At 49.4% G+C, this 21,437-nt stretch overlaps 2 protein-coding genes across 4 annotated transcripts; both read left to right on the plus strand.

The window, feature by feature from the left end:
• The first annotated feature begins 766 nt into the window (after positions 1-766).
• tmem33 (transmembrane protein 33) lies at positions 767-8,896 on the plus strand. Its single transcript, XM_060063512.1, has 8 exons — positions 767-912; positions 1,897-1,977; positions 3,018-3,112; positions 4,007-4,194; positions 4,627-4,694; positions 5,453-5,586; positions 7,258-7,341; positions 7,769-8,896. Exons 2-8 carry the CDS (start codon positions 1,924-1,926, stop codon positions 7,896-7,898), a joined length of 753 nt encoding a protein of 250 aa, XP_059919495.1. The 5' UTR covers positions 767-912; positions 1,897-1,923; the 3' UTR covers positions 7,899-8,896.
• A 352-nt stretch (positions 8,897-9,248) lies between these two features.
• Positions 9,249-21,234, plus strand: bbs7 (Bardet-Biedl syndrome 7). Of its 3 annotated transcripts, XM_060063453.1 has the most exons (20): positions 9,250-9,659; positions 9,698-9,795; positions 9,928-9,993; positions 10,093-10,155; positions 10,377-10,552; positions 10,938-11,124; positions 11,260-11,332; positions 11,677-11,784; positions 12,393-12,523; positions 13,453-13,537; positions 13,950-14,052; positions 14,379-14,571; positions 15,826-15,900; positions 15,973-16,041; positions 16,446-16,585; positions 17,526-17,690; positions 18,060-18,169; positions 18,917-19,020; positions 19,660-19,783; positions 20,898-21,234. In XM_060063453.1, exons 2-20 carry the CDS (start codon positions 9,760-9,762, stop codon positions 21,029-21,031), a joined length of 2,142 nt encoding a protein of 713 aa, XP_059919436.1. In that variant the 5' UTR covers positions 9,250-9,659; positions 9,698-9,759; the 3' UTR covers positions 21,032-21,234. The 3 variants fall into 3 exon arrangements, with proteins under 3 accessions (XP_059919437.1, XP_059919436.1, XP_059919435.1); XM_060063454.1 differs by having other exon boundaries at positions 9,249-9,795; positions 15,976-16,041; XM_060063452.1 differs by having other exon boundaries at positions 9,250-9,795.
• Positions 21,235-21,437: the final 203 nt, after the last annotated feature.

The following is a 21,437-nucleotide window of genomic DNA, read 5'->3' on the forward strand; positions in this document are numbered from 1 at the left end:
TTCATATATATATATCGGAGTAACATTCTGCAGAAATAGGGAACCGAGTCTTAACTGTGGTATTTTTTGAACGATATATGTGTACAAAACAATGTATTCAGGGTCCAGAGACATTATTTTATTATGTTAAGATGAATCTGTGCTTGATTCAAGTATAGGCCTATACGTGTAGCAGGCTATTCATACATAAATATATGCATCGAGGAGCATCAACCGATAGTTATCATCGAGGCTATTGAGGCTTGAGTGTGTATCTTCTGTTGGGAGCTGTGTTTAGGCCTACATCCTATATGGATGGTCCCAGTCCCGTTGGACGATTCGTGTTCTCCTCACACACACACACAACACACACGCACGCACGCACGCACGCACGCACGCACGCACACACACACACACACACACACACACACACACACACACACACACACACACACACACACACACACACACACACACACACACACACACACACACACACACACACACACACACACACACACACACACACACACACACAGAAAAATAAGAAACATGTCCACAACAGCGCTCGGCCGCCCTCTCGTGGCAGTCCTACAAAATGACAGATGCGTTACAATAAATATATAAAATCTAAACTCTGGACAGCAATACTTTCCACCTGTAGTTTACGCAGTGACAAACAGTTCTTTATTATTATATATGCATGTATACTTGGAAATGTTTAAGTCCAGTTATAGTATTCATAAACATTACAACGACAAGACCATCGGACGACATGGATTGTGAAATCCAACTGCAGCGCGTAAGTATCGCGATAGTAATTCCCTTCGGGATCGAGAGGAGGTCAGCTGATCGTTTCACCGGAGCACCGTGGGACTCTGAACGCCGTCATCACGAGCCCACCGGAGGATCATTCATCCGCTCATTCAGCCCGTAAGTGGCTTTAAATTCTTATTCCGTGAACATGTAGCCAGGTGCCGCCGTGTTCCCCGCCCGTTGAGCGGCTCTTCGGGCGGTCTCCTCCCGGGACGCTCCGCGTTACCTGAGCGACTAGCTACAACACGGCTAACATGTTAGCATGCCGAGCTAGCACTGGCGAGAATATTCTAGACATCCTGCTGGTTCAGCGCTAGTGCTAATGCTAATACTAGTGCTAGTGTAGCCTGTGCACTGGGCTCTGCTAGTGGTGCAGCAGCTAAGGTGCTAGTGCTAGTGAGTGCTAATGCTAGTGCTAATGCAGCCTGGCCACTGGGCTCTGCTAGTATTGCAGCAGCTAATGTGCTAGTGCTACTGGTTGTGAAGGGGTGAGACCCTGTGTGTGTGAAGGGGTGAGACCCTGTGTGTGTGTGAAGGGGTAAGACCCTGTGTGTGTGTGTGATGGGGTGAGACGAGACCCTGTGTGTGTGAAGGGGTGAGTCCCTGTGTGTGTGAAGGGGTGAGACCCCGTGTGTGTGGAGGGGAGAGAGCCTGTTTGTGTGAGGGGGTGAGACCCTGTGTGTGCGAAGGGGTGAGACCATGTGTGTGCGAAGGGGTGAGACCATGTGTGTGTGAAGGGGTGAGACCCTGTGTGTGTGGAGGGGTGAGAGCCTGTTTGTGTGAGGGGGTGAGACCCTGTGTGTGTGAAGGGGTGAGACCCTGTTTGTGTGAAGGGGTGAGATCCGGTGTGTGTGTGTGTGTGAAGGGGTGAATCATGGAGTGGTGAGACCCTGTGTGAAGGGAAGGGGTGAGTCCCTGTGTGTGTGACGTGGTGAGACCCTATGTTTGTGGAGGGGTGAGGGCCTGGGTGTGAAGGGGTGAATGGTGAAGGGGTGAGGGCCTGTGTGTGTGAAGGGGTCAATGGGGAAGGGGTTAGAGCAAAGTGAGGCAACAGGACGGTCTCTTAAGGAGGTGCTGATCCGTGTTTTCTTTTTCCTACAGCAAAACAGAGACGTTAATCCTCCGAAGATGTCCGACACCGACCAGCAGACCCCGCCCCCGGCCCCACGCACAGGGCCCCTGGTGAGTGGGGCCCTCCTACATCCAAAGAACCGCTCTATAGAACCTCTCTAGGACCCCTCTATAGAACCTCTCTATAGAACCGCTCAATAGAGCCTTTCTAGGACCTCTCTAGGAACCTCTCTATAGAACCTCTCTATAGAACCTCCCTATAGAACCTCTCTAGGACCCCTATAGAACCTCTCTAGGACCCCTATAGAACCTCTCTAGGACCCCTATAGAACCTCTCTAGGACCCCTATAGAACCTCTCTAGGACCCCTATAGAACCGCTCTAGGACCCCTAAATAGAACCTCTCTATAGAACCGCTCTAGGACCCCTCTATAGAACCTCTCTAGGAACCCTTCTATATAACCTCTATAGAACCTCCCTAGGAACCCTTCTATAGAACTTCTCTAGGATCCCTCTATAGAACCGCTCTCAAAACTCTAGAACCTCTTATAAACCGCTCTAGATTCTACATTTAACCTATTTTTAGAACTGCTCTGTAGAACCTGTCCATAGAACCCGTCCTTTAGTCTGCATGTAGCAGCAGTAGCTATAACCTCTATATAATCCCTATAAAACCACTCTGTACAATCTCTCGATAAAACCTCTATTAAACCTCTCTAGAACCTCTATTAGCAGCGTCACTGACATCCCTGACTGACAGGATTGTGCGTCGATAGGAAACATTAATAGATGTCGATCAGGAATTGTCATGTATAGTAAACTGATGTATTTTAGACAATATTGCTTTCCATTTCCTTCAAACATGGTATTGATCAGAAAGCTGTTCCTGAATGTGATGTTACGGGCTGAAGTCATCTTTAAGGCAGATATAACTGTTGGGGTGTGAGTGTTATCTTGAGCCTGAACTGGGCCATCTTATCTCACTCCTTCATTAACAAACCCTACACCTCACTCTTTCGTTAAAAGGCATCACTCCATTAACACACCTCACCCAGTAATGACGATGCCTAACTCCTTCACTGTCCTGGGCGACAGGATGTGTTGGGATGGTCCTCTTCTCTCCTTTGAATCGCTGAACTTTTTCCTCCGCAGCAATTCCTGCTGAGCAACAAGCTGGAGACGGCCATGTGGCTGTCCCGGCTGTTCACCGTCTACTGCTCCGTCATGTTCATCCTGCCGATGCTTGGGTACGTCTGGGGCCCCGGGGGGGGGGGGGGGACATGGTCCTTGGTAAAGTTGTTCCGATATCTATGCCAGTAGCATAAATTCCGCCGAAAATGCAGTGTTGGGTAATGCGAGTACGCAAGTTTATGTGCCGATCCGATATAGATGCTAGCTCATTTACTACACAGAGAACTTCACAAACAGTGCAGTGTAATGCTGTGTTCGTTAACCTACGTGCGTTGGAGCTACCAAGTCAGAAAAGCATAGATGCATGGACCCTTAACTCCAAGGATCCAACTGTATTATTATAATCATAGATTATGAATGTAAATGATCAAGCTCGGACTATACTCAAGATCAGGAATCGGTATCGGGAAGGAACAAATGTTATGGGAACGTCTCTCGTCCTAATGGTGGGGGTTCTTAGACTTGACCTGGGACTGTGCAGGGGAGACAGAGCTGACCTTTGACCTTTGTGGAGGAGGGTTGGGCGTAACCCAGTGCGACGGCATCAGCTGAACTGAGACCCCCGGTGACGTGCTGAAGGGTTGGCTGGGCGGGGGTTATCAGTGTGTGGGTCAGCCGACTGAACCAGGTGGACAAAGACTGTAAGATAGGACCTGGAAGACGTTTAGACTTATTTACATACTCTAAAGGGCTGACTATGGTCCCACGTTCACGTACAAGAGGGGGTTACGGACTGCTTACGTCCTTGCGCACCCTCCTTGCATCCACCGCAAGGGCCTGACGTTTGCCTCCAAAATATTGTAACCTTCCGTCGAGGTGAAGGGCTGTGATTGGTCAGCTTACTAAAACTTGACGTAGAACCATAAAGGTTCAGGTCTTCATCAAAGAATCTGCGTGGTAGTTGCGTGAACGTGCAACCATAATCAACCCTGTGTGTGTGTGTCTTGCAGGGCGCACGCGGCGGCTAACTTCTACCAGCGCGCCCTGCTGGCCAACGCCCTGACCAGCGCCCTGCGGCTGCATCAGCGGCTGCCCCACTTCCAGCTGAGCCGGGCCTTCCTGTCCCAGGCGCTTCAGGAGGACAGCTGCCACTACCTGCTGTACTCCCTCATCCTGGTCAACTCCTACCCCATCACCAGTATCCTCCCTGCTCCACCCAGCCCGCCTCAGCAGCAGTAGCCGAGCTTGTAGTGTTTACATGAGGAGAGTTGCTCCGCAGCTTCTGCAAAAGACTCACTTTTTCAGAGTTCACCTGTACGTCCTGGCACATGAATATAGTACTAAGTTGTGTAGCATCTTATCCTAGCTATCTGTGTTGTATACGGGTATACTGGCACCCCAACATTAAATTTAGTCTAACCCGCTACAAGGTCACAAATGTACTTGTTGTAAGTCTCTTTGGGTAACGGCGTCTGCTAAATGCCCTAAATATGTAAATCTGGGTTTAGTCAACACGTATAAGGGGTCAGCCCACCACTTGCTACGGCCCACTGGGTAGGAGATCTACCCATCATGCATCTGTACGAATTGTGTCGAGCCACTCTGCTAGATCCTCAACCAGCGTTCCCAGTGAGCATCTTCCCAGTCTTCCTCTTCTCTCTACTCCACGCCACCACCTACACCAAGAAGGTCCTCGACGTAAGTCCACCCCCTACCGAGCACCAACATCGCCCTATAGCACCACCGTGATGTAGAACACGCACCAGCAAGGCCCTGATGTACTCAAACTGAAGCCAGCAGGGTGTGTGGCCACCAAGTTTGACGGTCATGTGACCACTAACCAAGGGCTCCACTGACGGGTCGTAGGTTCGTTACTGCCGTCGTTAACGAGGTTGTTGGCAGCATGCCGCGCTGTGTTGAAGGGGACAGGTTGGACTAGTAGGAGGACTGCTCTCACTGCGGAGATGGAACCCAATGGAGTGGCGGGATGGGGTCACAAACCGGCCATTTTGTTTGTCAATACGTCAGTTTAGTTGGAAGTAGAATTCACAGCACCACAAGCTAGTGTGTCCCTGCCTGACTAAGGTCTTATTGAGTGTGTCCTGGTTTGAGTCTTACTGAGTGTGTCCTGGGTTGACTACGGTCTTATTGAGTGTGTCTTGGTTTAAGTCTTACTGAGTGTGTCCTGGTCTGAGTCTTACTGAGTGTGTCCTGGTTTAAGTATTACTGAGTGTGTCCTGGTTGTTCTGGGGGTCTTACTGAGTGTGTCCTGGTTGTTCTGGGGGTCTTACTGAGTGTGTCCTGGTTGTTCTGGGGGTCTTACCTGGCTTGTCTTACTGAGTGTGTCCTGGTTGTTCTGGGCGTCTTACTGAGTGTGTCCTGGTTTTTCTGGGGGTCTTACTGAGTGTGTCCTGGTTGTTCTGAGGATCTTACTGAGTGTGTCCTGGTCCCTGCAGTCCGTGGGCCCCACCAGCCTCGGCTTCATAAGGAACTTCCTGGACAAGCTGACGGCCAACCAGCAGAATATCCTGAAGTTCATCGCCTGTAACGAGATCTTCCTGATGCCCGCCACTGTCTTCATGCTCTTCAGGTAGGGACCGCTGGCCAGCTCCTGCTATCATTATCCTCCTCCTTAGATTACTGGGGAGCACTTTGGAACATCTGGCTTTAAATGTTCTATTGAAACGCAATCATCTTGATAGTATTGTTATAATGGACCATAACTCAATTAGTATGGTGTTTTTTGTAGCACCAGTATGTAGGACTGTTGATATTCTCCTGGCTAGTAGAAGCTAATGGATGTGGGCCTTGATGCCAGCAGCTCTGAGCCTGATCTTGTTTTGTGAAAGTGTGTTCTGAATGTGAGCCAGTGAGGTGCTAGTCGGTTTGAAGAACTGGAACTTCATGTAGGCACTTATTGTATGTTGTACGTCCTGGCACGTAATGTACGCATTAAGTGCATACAATTTAGGTATGCATTAACTGCGTACAGTAAGAATGTTATATGAACATCCTTACTGTACCGACAGCGATATGTTGTTTCTTCATCTGACAAATGTACTTATTGTAAGTCGCTCTGGATAAAAGCGTCTGCTGAATGTAAACGTTTTACTGCTCTCTATTAGGGGTGGGTATTGCCAAAGAAGTCACGATTCGATTCGTATCACGATTCACATGCCACGATGCGATTCTATCACGATGCATCGCGATACTTGAATTATTGCGATGCATTGCGAATTTTCACTGAACACTGTTAAAAAAAAATTAAGCCATTACCAGTGGCTGACTGGCTGTGTATGATCTGGATAGTGTGTTCAATTGATAACTCAAAGCAACTCAATTCATACATAGCTGTATTTATTGAAACGACTATTACTGGATACACTGACAAGAAGTGCTAAGGATCTATAAAACTTAAAATAACAAAATAAGGATAATCAGTGCCGTTTACATGGCCTCAGTGGTCCTTTAAACCAATGAAATGAAAACATTCAAACATTTCCCCTTTTGGAAGTAGCTGCCATTATAACAACAATATCATTTCATAAACATAAGAGGACAAACTGATGCCACAAAAAGTGAATAGGCTTTATAAAACTATAAAAAAAATTAAAAAAAAAGTTACTGAAATAGTTACCGCTGCTCTTGTTAATGTTGACTGTCTCTCTCCAGTGGTCAGGGTTAATGTTCTTGTCTCTCTCCAGTGGTCAGGGTTAATGTTCTTGTCTCTCTCCAGTGGTCAGGGTTATTGTTCTTGTCTCTCTCCAGGGGTGAGGGTTATTGTTGTCTCTCTCCAGTGTTCAGGGTTAATGTTCTTGTCTCTCCAGTGGTCAGGGTTAATGTTCTTGTCTCTCTCCAGTGGTCAGGGTTAATGTTCTTGTCTCTCCAGTGGTCAGGGTTAATGTTCTTGTCTCTCTCCAGTGGTCAGGGTTAATGTTCTTGTCTCCAGTGGTCAGGGTTAATGTTCTTGTCTCTCTCCAGTGGTCAGGGTTAATGTTCTTGTCTCTCTCCAGTGGTCAGGGTTAATGTTCTTGTCTCTCTCCAGTGGTCAGGGTTAATGTACTTGTCTCTCTCCAGTGGTCAGGGTTATTGTTCTTGTCTCTCTCCAGGGGTGAGGGTTATTGTTCTTGTCTCTCCAGTGTTCAGGGTTAATGTTCTTGTCTCTCCAGTGTTCAGGGTTAATGTTCTTGTCTCTCCAGTGGTCAGGGTTATTGTTCTTGTCTCTCCAGTGGTCAGGGTTAATGTTCTTGTCTCTCTCCAGTGGTCAGGGCAGTATGCTGCAGCCCTTCATCTACTACCGGTTCCTCAGCCTGCGCTACACGTCCAGGAGGAACCCCTACTGCCGGTAAGCTAGCCCGCCAACGCTTAGCCTGCCAACGCTTAGCCCGCCAACGCTTAGCCCGCCAACGCTTAGCCCGCCAACGCTTAGCCCGCCAACGCTTAACCTCTTTAACTCTAAGCCCGCTAACTCCTAGCACAGCGAGAGCGGTGGGTGTTCGTGGCTGTCTGCATGCTGACCTGTATGTTTATTGGTTTATCTGTATCCAACATGTTTATCTGTTTTGTACGTTGTCCACGGTCAGCTCTACTCTTATCCACTAATCTGTTGGTTCATGCGTTCATCTTGAAGTTTATCTGTTTCTACCTTAGTAGTCCGTTTTAGTTCTTCTGTGCGCTGTATACGTCTGTCTGTCTGATCCCCTTTGTGTATCGTACACTCTTCTATCTGTGTAACATATGTTGTTCTCCCCCCCCCCCCCCCCCCCCCCCAGCACCCTGTTCACGGAGCTGCGCGTCCTCCTGGAGCACTTCATCATGAAGCCCACCTGCCCCGCCTTCTTCAGGAAGATGTGTCTGAGCAGCATCGCCTTCGTCAGCCGCCTGGCGCCCACCGGGGTCTGAGCCCCCCCCACCCCCACACTCCTTTGTTTTGGTTTTAAACTTCTTGGGTCGCCCCCCCCGGCCCGCCGAGAGGGACCAGGCTCAAACTCGGGGAGGGGAGGAACAGACGTTACCATGCCAACAGAAGAAAACGTTCTCTGAATGTCCACCCCATTTATTTATTTTTTTCCTGCTTCTCCCTCTATCCGTCTCTCTCTCCACGTACGGTTGCCGTCGACGACCGGCCTGCTAGCACTGAGCCGTCATGCTGTCTCTTTTTCATTTTTATTTTTATTTTCTGTTTATATAATCTTACATCCGGACTTGCCTCTTTGCCCCTCCCCCCTTCCTCCCCATGCCCCGCCCCCCCAATTGGCTGTGACGCCTGGAGGGGCGTGGTCGGTCCCCGGGGTGGGAGGAGCTACGTCGTGCTGAGGCTGTAGCTCCGCCCCTCGGTACCATGGTCTTATTTATGTGATGTCTGCTGGCCGTTGCCACGGTAGCGCTCTGAGATTATTGACGGTTGCGTGGCGTTTTTTTCACACCGCACTCCGATAGGCCGCATGGATGAGGAGAGGGGGTGGGGGAGATATTTCTATTCATTTTTTTCTGTATAACCTTTTGGTTTTTATGATGTCTTACTACTTGTGCTATTAAACTTCTAATAATTGCCATTAACTTAAGTTTAGCTGCATCGATTGGGGTAGGTAGGTGTGTCTTGATAAGTAACATGTATTTTAAATTTGAAGGTCTATTGTACACGAGTTGCGCTGAATTATCCACTATTTCCATGTTTGGGGTTCCGGGAGTGAATGTGAGCGGCCAATCGCATCGCGGCTGAACCTCCCCGTCTGAACTCTGATTCGTTCATCCGCTTCCTGCTAATGTCGCTTCCTGGAGTACCGCATGTTCTGATTTTTTGACATGTTAAATGTATTTATTTGCGTATTCAAAATTCTATGTTTGTAGATAGTCATAATAATTCCTTAAATGAATAAAATATTAAGATTAAATAAGAATGATTCAGAATGCGTGACATGTTTCGATCTAACTCGAGTCTAACTTCAACCTGAATTAATGTGCAACTTTTACACCAAACCTGTACCTTTTTAAAATCAAATCATTGGAAGATGTTTGCCTTTAGTTTGGAGTATGATATTATTTTTTATTTCTTATAAGTATATATTTTTTTATTTATATATTTTTTTACATTTTTTTTAGTAAGCAGGAACTTTATTACAAGCTTTTCTTTTTCTTGGTTTGAAACAGTGCAAACATTTATAAAAGTTTATTATGGTTTACCAAATAGTGAGCGGAGCGGGGAATATGAGGCCAACCAATCAAAACGTGTCTACATCCATGACGGGGACGCTTGGCCAACCAGGTGCACGCTTGGTGGGATGCTTCGTTGCCAGGACAACGGGCCAGTGCGTCGACCTGTTGTGAAGAACGTTTCAGTCAGACGTCCACCAGACAAGAGCAGTGATGGACTCATCGGTTAACGTTGTCCAACTGTAGTTAGTCATGTGTCGGGGTTAGTGGTAGCGGGTTGAAAGCTAGGCTAACAGAAGCTAACAGCAGGCTGATGCTAACGTAAAACCACCTCGCTAATCCCCGTGTGTCGGATAATCCCGACCGCTCCTCGGCTGCTCCTCCATCACCGCTCGGTGCCATGAACGGCTCTTCTCTGAGGTACCGATCTGTCCTATGATCTGAACAGCAGCCCCCGGTTCTCAGCCGTGTCTCCTCGTCTCCTCTACCCTTGTCTCCTCCACCCCCTGAGCTCCTGCTCCACTCTCCGCCGTGTCTCCACCCGCTGTGGTCCAGGTCTTCTCTCAGCCGTGTCTCCTCCACCCGCTGTGGTCCCGCTCCACTGACCACCATGGAACTCCACCTGAACCGAGTGGATTACATGCAGGTGATCCTAAGTATCACTAAATCGTGTCCACGGTCAGATCTAGCTGAGCACGACATCAGCTGTACTTCTTAAAACACATTTATAATGTAATGTGTGTTATCTGATCGAGACGTTCACGTTTATGACCCACAGGTCGGGGTCACCTCCCAGAAGACCATGAGACTGCTGCCAGCCCTGGGGAAGAAGACCACCCAGAAGGTACTGGTGGTCTGACTGGGGGTGGTCAGTCTGAGGGGAGGTCAGCATCTTAAATCCTGTCCTGAACATCACACTGATTTCATCTTCCTCCCTTCTCAGGTGGCTGTTGCAGACCAAGACGGCGTGGTGACGTGTTTTGGGATGAAGAAGGGCGAGCCGGTGGTAGGTGTCTCTTACTGTCTCTGTACTGTCTCTCTAAATGTTTCTCTACCGTTTCTGTGCATGAACACAACGTTAATAAACAGAACGCTCTCTCTCAACAGTTCTGTTTATCGTTTATCATTTTGTTTTCAACTTTAAATCGTCTTCAGTTGACTTTGGTTTTAAATGTGCTTTATAAACCTTGACCGGACCTGTGTGTGTGTGTGTGTTTGTGTGTCTAGCCCGTGTTTAAGACCCTGCCCGGTCAGAAGGTGAGCCGTCTGGACCTGGGGGGGGCGCTGGGGACCCCCCAGGAGAAGATCTTTGTGTGTTCGGGATCCGAGGTCCGCGGCTTCACCAAGAAGGGGAAACAGTTCCTCACCTTCGAGGCCAACCTCACCGAGAGCATCAATGCCATGTAGGAGCTAGGGGCTAGGAGCTAAGCCTTATTACACTAGCATGAGGCGCTAGGAACTGCTCCTCTTTACACTGGACACTAGCATTAGCATCAATATTAACATTTACACTTCTACTAGCATTAATATTTACACTAACATTAGCATTACATTTTTCAGAAACATTAACATCTACATAAGCATTTACACTAAACTTTACACTAACTTTGCATTAACTTTTACATGAGCATTTAAAACAGTTACAACACCAACACCATTAACAGTCGTATTTATGCTAACATACCTACATGTACCTAAAGTACATGAACTCATCCAGTAACTCTTCCATTTCATACCCTTCCCTCTGATTGGCTGTGACACTAACCCTCCTTCTGATTGGCTGGTCAGGCGCGTGTCGGGGGCGGACCTCTTCGTGTGCGCTAGCTACATCTACAACCACTACTGCGACTGTAAGGACCAGGACTACTTCCTGTCCGGAGACAAGATCAACGACATCACCTGTGTGACCTCACCGCACCTGGAGCGCACCGCGCCCGTCCTCGCCTGCCAGGACCGCCTCCTCAGGGTGCTGCAGGTCGGTGTGGTCAGGGTGGGTGGGGTTAGGGTCGTTAGCCACACCTCCAGGTGGGTGGGGTTAGGGTCGTAAGACACACCCCCAGGATTTCAGCATATTATGTGTTCATTCATAACTGTGAGTGTATCCATGCAGGGCTCAGAGCTCCTGTATGACGTGGAGGTCCCCGGCCCCCCCTCAGTCCTACAGCTGTACAACAAAGATGGAGGCAAGTCACCCCTCGTCCCATTCATCGAAATGGAAGTCATTAGCAGACTCCTCCCAGGAGAGAGTGAGGCTGAGCCCCCTGGTTGGCGCCCTGCGTGGCTGACTCCAGCGTTGGTGTGGGAATGTGTGCATGAATGGGTGAATGTTGGGCCATGTTGTAAAGCGCTTTGAGTGAACACTGGTGAGAGAAGCGCTGTACAAATGCAGTCCATTTACCATCAATATTCAATCTGATAATGCTTTATCCAAACAAAGACACACACCAAAGAACAGCACCTACTAGAACAGGTCGGCTCCAACTACGGTCTGGAAGCTGACCCGCGTCCTGTTGACCCCTGACCCCAGGTGAGGACGTGCTCTACGGGACGGTGGACGGTAAGGTGGGCCTGCTGAAGATGGGCGAGTCGTCAGCGAGCGCTCAGTGGGAGATGGACAATGAGCAGAAGAAAGGAGGTACTGGTCACACTGTCCAGAGTGATGTAGCACTCTTATTCACACTGTTCAGAGTTATGTAGTAGACTCTTATTCACACTGTCCAGAGTGATGTAGCACTCTTATTCACACTGTTCAGAGTGATGTAGCACTCTTATTCACACTGTTCAGAGTGATGTAGCACTCTTATTCACACTGTTCAGAGTGATGTAGCACTCTTATTCACATTGTCCAGAGTGATGTAGCACTCTTATTCACACTGTTCAGAGTGATTTAGCACTCTTATTCACACTGTTCAGACTGATGTAGCACTCTTATTCACACTGTTCAGAGTGATGTAGCAGACTCTTATTCACACTGTCCAGAGTGATGTATCACTCTTATTCACTCTATCAAGAGTGATATATCACTCTTATTCACTCCAATCAGAGCGGTGTAGCACGCGTATTCACTCTATTCAGAGTGATGTAGCAGACTCCTCACCCCGAGACTAGCCGGGTGTAGCATGTGGGTGGAGGCGGGGTCACGGCGTGTGGTTGGAGGCGGGGTCACGGCATGTGGGTGGAGGTGGGGTCACAGCGTGTGGTTGGAGGCGGGGTCACAGCTTGTGGTCTTCCTCCGCCCTCCAGGGGTCCTCTGCATCGACACCTACGACATCACAGGGGACGGAGTGGCCGACCTGCTGATTGGCCGGGACGACGGCGGCGTGGAGGTGTACGGCTTCGACGACTCCGGGGAGCCAGCGCTGCGCTACGAGCACGTGAGTCTGAGGCCGGACTGCTCCTCCTCACCGGAGGGGGTCACGAAGACCAGGCCCGGAGTGGCTATTCGGGAGGTCCGGGACCATTCCCGGTGGGCCGGTCTGACCTTCGTTCAATTATTATTTATTTGTTTTGGGCCTCGGTGCGGGCTCACTCCCAACTGCGCCCAGTGCCACTTGCCGTTGTACTTAGGCCACGTGTTCCCCAGGGCTGAAAAAGGGTCCCACTCCGGCCCTGGTCAAGACCCCTACTGGGAGGGGGTCAAGACCCCTACTGGGAGGGGACACGGCACCTGCAGAGTTTTTGATAAGAGATGTTCCGATACAATTCTTTCCTTCCCGATTCCTGAACTTGAGTTTCGGCCGATATCGGGTACATACCGATACAGTATCTAGCATCGTAACTACTAATATAACCTGTTCTAGATTGTTCTTGAACTAGATGAATTACATTTATAATCAATATTTATAATGATACATTTATATTCTTGTAGTTAGCGTCCCAAGTGTCCGTCCGCGTTGGTAGCTCGATCGCACGTAGGGCGGAGATGACACGTTTACCGTTCCGACTTTCCACCTCTGACCGTTAAGGATTGCAATATAACTACGTATTGGGATGATCTCTGTTCCCTGTGTAGTAAATAAGTAACGTGATGGTATCAGAACATTGACTTGCGTACTCGCCGATACCCGATACTGTGTTTTCGGCAGTATCGGAGGAATTTCAGACACCGGTACCGGTATCTGAACAACTCTATTTTTTTTTGCTGCACCCCATATTTCTAACGGCGGCCACATTTTTGTATGGGAGGCCGGTCTGGACGGTGTAGTTCTCTGTCATCAGTTCATTTAGCCGTCAGCTGCCTGATTAACTGTCGCTTTATTAAAGGTAGAGTGTGAGAAGCTGACGGCTCCCCCCCCTCCTCCAGGTGTTGTCAGAGAGCGTGACGTCCATCCAGGGGGGGTGTGTCGGAAAGGACTCCTACGATGAGGTCATCACCGCCACCTACACAGGTGATGGTTGATCTGTCGCGGTGTGTTGATGTGTGTCTCGTTGTGTTGACGTGTCTCAGTGTGTCACGTTGTGTTGACGTGAGTCGTGTAACTGTGTGTTGTTGTGTTGACGTGGTGCTGTGTGTTACTATGCGTTGGTGTGTCGTGTTGTATTAATGTGGTGCGGTGTGTCACTGTGTGTCGCGTTGTGTTGACGATGTGTGGTGTGTTACTGTGTGTTGGTGTGTGTGTTGTGTTGACGTGGTGCTGTGTCGCGTTGTGTTGACGTGGTGCTATGTGTTAATGTGTTACTGTGTGTTGCTGTGTGGTGGTGTGTTTGTCTGTTACTGTGTGTTGGTGTGTTACTGTGTGTCGTGTTGTATCGATAGGGTGCAGTGTGTTGCGTTGTGTGTTGACGTGCTGCTGTCTCCAGGCTGGGTGACCGGTCTGACCACGGAGCCCCAGAAGGCGGAGGCGGGGCCCGGGGACGAGCTGCGCATGAGCAAGGAGACCCAGACCAAAGTGGCCGCACTCAGGTACAGAGCCTGGGGACAGGGCCAGGGGACGGAACCAGGGGACGGAACCAGGGGAAAGGGCCAGGGGACAGGGCCAGGGGACAGGGCCAGGGCCAGGGAAGACCCACGCCTTACTACACCACCCATAACTCGACTGTACTACGCCCATACATGTAACAACATTTAATTTCATATCCCCTAAGCACATACAGGTCAAACATTTAACTACACTACCCATAAGGCACCAGTACACGACAGACAACCAACATTTAACCACATTGTAACACGTGCATTCATGTTCGGTCGTGCAGTGCCTACATTACCCACGATGCCCCTGTGTGTCCCAGGCTGGAGCTGGAGCAGCTGCAGGGCCAGGTGCTGCAGGGCCGCGAGCGCTACCAGCAGACGGCGCAGTCCCCCTCGGCCGTGTCCGCCATGCCCGTGTTCAGCATCAACGACAAGTTCACCCTCTGCCAGGACGACGCCAGCTACAGCCTGACGCTGGAGGTCCAGACCGCCATCGACAACCTGCTGCTGCAGGTCAGCGACGCGGGGCTGACGCGGGGCTGACGCGGGGCTGACGCGGGGCTGACGCGGGGCTGACGCGGGGCTGACGCGGGGCTGACGCGGGGCTGACGCGGGGCTGACGCGGGGCATGTTTATAAGCATGTTAAGCATCACAATGTCACTTGCATTAGCATGGTGGACATCACAATGGCATGTTTATTAGCATGGTAAGCCTCACATTAGCATTTGTATTAGCATGTTTAGCCTCAAATAGCATGTGTATTAGCTTGTTGAGGATCAAAGCATTGTGGTACCTCGTATATTAGTGCTGTTGGAGGCTAAACATGCTAAAACACCTGCTCTTGTGATGCTAAACAAGCTTATACAAATGCTTTCGTTATGCTAAACAAGGTAATACACATGCTATTGGTGGCTAAACATGCTCACACAATGCTATTGTGAGGCTCAATATGCCAATACACGTGCCATCGTGAGGTTGAGTATGCTTATAAACATGTGCCGTGTTCAAATACCCATACGAGTGAGTATACTTAAAGTATACTATCATACCTTTAAGTATGAGTATACTTAAAGGAAGTATACTATCCGTACTATCTACTACGTTAATTTTTCATATGCGAGTGCTGTTCCAAATCGAGTACTCCGTGGTGCACTAACCGGAAATTACGATCACGACTGCCGCCGTGGCTCCTCCCCCGCAATAAACATCCCGCTTTGAACGGTGAACTCTTTACGCCTAGCAGCTATAAAAAGCTATAAAAACTACAAAATGACTCTATTAATGCAGGCTATGTGGAAAATGCGACAACTTTGGCTCAGCCTGGCTCCGCCTCTTCCGCTACGTAGCTAAGATGGCTGCCGTTGAGTCCGGAAAGTGTCCTTCGATCCACACTTCACGATTAGCCCGTTTTGAGTACGACATCCGGGTCCTTGAAGTATACTTCTTTTCGGCAGATCTGAATTGGAACGTACTACGTACTTAAAATTTGGCTAGTAAGTACGGACAGTACGGGTATTGGAACAAGGCAATGCTCTTTTGATTCCCGTGATGTGCATGAACGCTTATGATGAGGTGCAGCATGCTAGTCCAGAGGAGCTATCGGCTAGGGCTAGCCTGCTCACTGCTGTGTGTGTGTGTGTGTGTGTGTGTGTGTGTGTGTGTGTGTGTGTGTGTGTGTGTGTGTGTGTGTGTGTGTGTGTGTGTGTGTGTGTGTGTGTGTGTGTGTGTGTGTGTGTGTGTGTGTGTGTGTGTGTGTGTTTCCCCAGAGCGACGTGCCCATCGACCTCCTGGACGTGGATAAGAACTCGGCCGTGGTCAGCTTCAGCGAGTGTGACTCAGAGGTGAGGCTCAGGTCAAAGGTCACAGCCGCCCCACCGTACCCTCTGTTAACCCGTGTCTCCGTCTGACCTCAGCAGCCCAACGGGAACTTCCTGCTGGCCACGTACCGTTGCCAGGCCAACACCACCAGGCTGGAGCTGAAGGTGAGCCGGCCCTCGTCTTCATCACCTCCTCTTCCTCCCTCCTGGTCAGACCTGCGGAGGAAGAGGAGGATGTTAGACCTCATGGATACTCAGCCTTCCTCCTCCTCCTCCATCATGTAGCTCCTAGCGTTAGCAGCGGGGCTAACAGAGTACGGCTCTGCTGTTGACCCCTCGTAGCGCAGCAGGACTCCCTGGGGTTTGGGGGTCAGGGGTCACATGAGGACCAGACGTGGTCCCACACGCGTTGCCCTTCTCGGTCAGAGGACCAGAGGCCGCCCAGCTCCTGGATCAGGGCCTGGTGTGAGAGTCCTCAGAGCTGGAGATGGAGTTTGGTTTCACTTTCACTTTCAGTATCACTCAGTGTGTGTTCCCAGCAGGAGACAGACCATAATACTGTGTTCCAGGTGCGGTCCATCGAGGGTCAGTACGGGACCCTGCGGGCCTACGTCACGCCCCGCCTGCAGCCCAAGACCTGCCAGCTCCGTCAGTACCCCATCAAGCCGCTCTCGCTCCACCAGAGGACCCACAGCCTGCAGCAGGAGCGGTCAGCACCGCCCTAATACTACACCTCTTATCTCTACTTATCGCTACTCGTCTTTTCCACCTTCACATCTCAATTCTTATCTCTTCTTATCTCTACGTTTCCCTGTCTTTCTCTCCCCCTCACTCCCGCTCTCATGACTAAAGTAGTGTCCCTGTCTCCTCTCCCCCTCTCTCTTTCTCTATCATGATGTCTCTCCCCCTCACTCCCTCTCATGATGTCTCTCTCTCCCCCTCTCTTCCTCTCATGATGTCTCTCTCCCCCTCTCATGAAGTCCCTCTCCCCCTCTCACTCCCCCTCTCTCTCTCTCTCTCTCTCTCTCTCTCTCTCTCTCTCTCTCTCTCTCTCTCTCTCTCTCTCTCTCTCTCTCTCTCTCTCTCTCTCTCTCTCTCTCTCTCTCTCTCTCTCTCTCTCTCTCTCTCTCTCTCTCTCTCTCCCTCTCCCTCTCACTACCCCTCTCTCTCCCCCTCTCATGATGTCTCTCCCCCTTTCTCCCTCTCATGATGTCTCTCTCCCCCTCCCCCTCTCCCTCTCATGATGTCTCTCTCCCCCTCCCTCTCTCACTCCCCCCTCTCTCTCTCTCCCTCTCATGATGTCTCTCTCCCCCTCCCTCTCTCACTCTCTCCCTCTCATGATGTCTCTCTCCCCCTCTCCCTATCATGATGTCTCTCTTCCTCTCCCCCTCTCCCTCTCATGATGTCTCTCTCCCCCTCTCTCACTCCCCCTCTCTCTCTCTCCCTCTCATGATGTCTCTCTCCCCCTCCCTCTTTCCCAATGATGTCTCTCTCCCCCTCCCCCTCTCATGACGTCTCTCTCCCCCTCTCCCTATTCCTCTCATGATGTCTCTCTCCCCCTCCCCCTCTCCCTCTACCTCTCATGCTGTCTCTCTCCCCTCCCCTCTCTCTCATGATATCTCTCTCCCCTCTCCCTCTCTCTCTCCCAGTCCGATGAGCCGTCTGAGTCTGTCCGGTCAGTTCAGTCTGGCTGAGATCCACTCCTGGGTGGGCTTCTGTCTTCCCGAGGTCCCGGAGAAGACCCCTGCCGGCGACACAGTCACCCTGCACTTCACCAACACCTTCCTGGGCACCCAGCTGGAGGCCACCTACTGGTACACACGCACACATGCTCACACCAACACCCACACACACACAGTGTGGCAGCCCGGCTCCGACCCAGCGCCCCAGGTGGCCCAGGGGAGAGGTGGTAGACGAGGTGTACCGCCCATCTCCCCCAGATGGCGCCAGTGAGCGCATCAGCAATATCACTCTGCAATATGAAGCCGTGTTAACACCACTCACTCACTCACTCACTCTCACTCTCTCTCTCTCTCTCTCTCTCACTCTCACTCTCACTCTCACTCTCTCTCTCACACACACACACACACACACACACACACACACACACACACACACACACACACACACACACACACCCTGTTCTATGTTCAGATGAAGGCAGCTGTGTTCCTCTCCTCCAGTAAAGGGGAAGGCCAGTTCCGCTCGGACAACGTCTCCACCATCTCCATCCTCAGTGACGTCCTCTCCAAGGAGGCCACACAGCGCAAGATCAACCTCAGCGTCTCCTACGGTGGGCGGGCAGCCCCGTCACATTACCCCGTCACATGACGTCGTTACATGACAACAACATCACATCACGCCAAACACTGACATGTCCGCTGTGTTCGAAATCGTTCACTATCACGGATATAATGCACTATATACTAGGGAGCTCGCCATTTTGTAGTGGTGTTCGAATTCTCAGTGGTTAATTTCATTCACTATATGCGGACATAATATACCCAAAATTTGAGTGAATAAACAATGTTCCCTACATGTTACTCCCGTATACCACACTGCAATGCGGTCGTTTAGAAATGTTCAGCATAGTGTCCGGATTCTCGTTTGTTCGTTCCCTATATAGTGCACTGTATCATAAACACTATATAGGGAATAGTGAATGAGTGAATAGGGAACGATTTCGAACACAGCTTAACATACCATAACACCTCACAACACTTGCATCACTACACTAAGATAACACAAGGTTAACATCACATTCTATTATAGATATAAATTGCGAGTGTGTGTGCGAGATCTATTGACCATGTTTATTGTATTATTGACAATGTGGTAGATAGATTGATTATGTTTATCGTAGTATTGACTGTGTGGTAGATGTATTGATCATGTTTATTCTAGTATTGACTGTGTGTTAGATGTATTGATCATGTTTATCGTAGTATTGACTGTGTGGTAGATATATTGATCATGTTAATCATAGTATTGGGTCAGTCAATACACAATCATTTGATGAATGGTTGTGTATTGACTGTAGATATAAACGATGAGTCGGTGAGCCATACCCTGAGGATGATCCACCCTAAACTGGAGTACCAGCTGATGCTGGCCAAGAAGGTCCAGCTCATCGACGCCCTGAAGGTCAGATCAGCTCTCAGAACGCCTGGACCACATTCTGGATCAATCGCCTAAGAGGTGTCCCTGTGTGCTGATCTGTTATCTCCCTCACTCTCCTCCTTCTCCCTCACTCTCCTCCTTCTCCCTCACTCTCCTCCCTCTCCTCCTTCTCCCTCACTCTCCTCCTTCTCCCTCACTCTCCCCCTTCTCCCTCACTCTCCCCCTTCTCCCTCACTCTCCCCCTTCTCCCTCACTCTCCCTCACTCTCCCCCTTCTCCCTCACTCTCCCCCGTCTCCCTTACTCTCTCTCCTCCTTCTCCCTCACTCTCCCCCTTCTCCCTCACTCTCCCTCACTCTCCCCCGTCTCCCTTACTCTCTCTCCTCCTTCTCCCTCACTCTCCCCCTTCTCCCTCACTCTCCCCCGTCTCCCCTATATACCTCACCCTCCCCTTTATCCCTCACTCAGCCCCTTCTATGTTACTCTCCCCCAACTCCCTCACTCTCCCCCTTCTCCCTCACTCCCCCTTCTCCCTTACACTCCCCTATCTCCCTCACTCTCACCCTTCTCCCTCACACCCCCTCCTCCCTTGCACTCCCCCATCTCCCTCACTCTCCCCTATCTCCCTCCCCCCCCCCCCCCCCCCTCCCCCTCTCCCTCCCCAGGAGCTGCAGGTCCACGAGGGCACCGCTGACTTCCTGATCCCGGAGTACCGCAGCATCCTGGACGAGTCCCAGCACCTCCTGGATGAGTACAAGAAGCAGCCAGCGCACCTGGAGAGACTCTACGGTGAGGACCCTCCATACTGTACCTTTAACTATGACCATACTGTTCCTTTACCTATCACCATACTGTTCCTTTACCTATCACCATACTTTCCCCTTTAACTCTCAGCATGCTGTGCCTTTAACTATCAACGTACTGTACCTTTAACCGTCACAATACTGTACCTTTAACCATCACCATACTGTACCTTTAACTATCCCTTTACTGTACTTTTAACTATCACCTTACTCTACCTTTGACTAGGGGTGTGACGAGATCTCGTGCCACGAGATCTCGCGAGATTAAACTCGACGATATTACCCGTCGCGTTAAAAATCTGTCTCGCGAGATTTCTGAGCGATCCAAACTTCTATTTGTGGCCTGTAGGGGCAGTAATGCGCCTTTGATACGTCTAGCCTGCCAGAACCTTACGAAGGAGAAGGAAAAGAAGAAGAGGAGGAGAAGGAGGGGAAGCAGGGGAAGCAGCCATAGGCAGCCAGAATGACGTCGGAAAATACCCGTATTACCGTCAAAGATGCCCCCGCCACTTTTAAATGATTTGTTTGGCAGCATTTTGGGTACCCGGCGGAAATTATGAATGGCAGTAGAGTGACTGATAAGACACGGACAATACCAAGTTGTCAGTGACATACTTGGTCAGACTCTGTTTGCACTATTTGCACTCTGTATTGATGGAGTAGAACTTTGATTTGGTTTTGCACAAAGTATTGTTTGCACTTGAAAAAAAAGAGAATTATTTAATTTAATTTATTTTACTTCAACTTTTATAAATTTTAGTTTTAGTTTCAATTTCATGAATGTTAAGAGTTATAATAAAACATTTCAAAATGCATGTGCAACTCGGTTAAATAAAAGTCTGTTGGTCCAGTCATATATTTTGTCATTGTAGTTTTCTTAAAATCTCGTCTCGTCTCGATCTCGTGAACCGAATATCGTGTCTCGTCTCGTCTTGTGAGCTGAGTGTATCGTCACACCCCTACCTTTGACTATCCATACATCTTATATACAGTATCTCTCATAACAATCACATATATACTCGCTCACCATATCTGAACATTCATTGAGATAATGTTTAATCATGTATCACGTCTGTAATACCTCTATCTTCTCTCTGCAGGGATGATCACAGACCTCTTCATCGATAAGTTCAAGTTCAAAGGTCAGAACGTGAAGACCAAGGTGTCCGCACTGCTGGAGATACTTGATAACTACGACCTGAACTCCCTGCTGGACTTCTTCAGTGAAGCCTAGTTTGGTGGTCCATGGACGGGTTGTGGATAGAAGAGTTATGTTGGACAGTCTGAATATAATAGGATATACTTATTTTTTATCTGTCAAAAATGTGTTTTAGAAGGTATTTTTGCAAGTGTTGATAGGTCGGATATAATAGAATTTTGATTTGATGTACACCTAAATGGATCTTTGACAATAAATACATGCAAATATACATTTTATAGAGGTTTCAAGTGAATATGTGTGTAAAATAAAGTTAATTTAATTCAAATAGTATTACTCATAATGCTACTTACATTTATTTATAGTTAAAAATTACTTCATGCCAAATATTTTGCCAATATTAAGCAGACATTAGACATAATTAAGACAGACGGGAGATATTTTAATGAATGGCCGGGAAATGCTTGGATTTCCGGCATCT

Source organism: Gadus macrocephalus, chromosome 10 (assembly GCF_031168955.1).
Source record: "Gadus macrocephalus chromosome 10, ASM3116895v1".
NCBI lineage: Eukaryota > Metazoa > Chordata > Actinopteri > Gadiformes > Gadidae > Gadus > Gadus macrocephalus.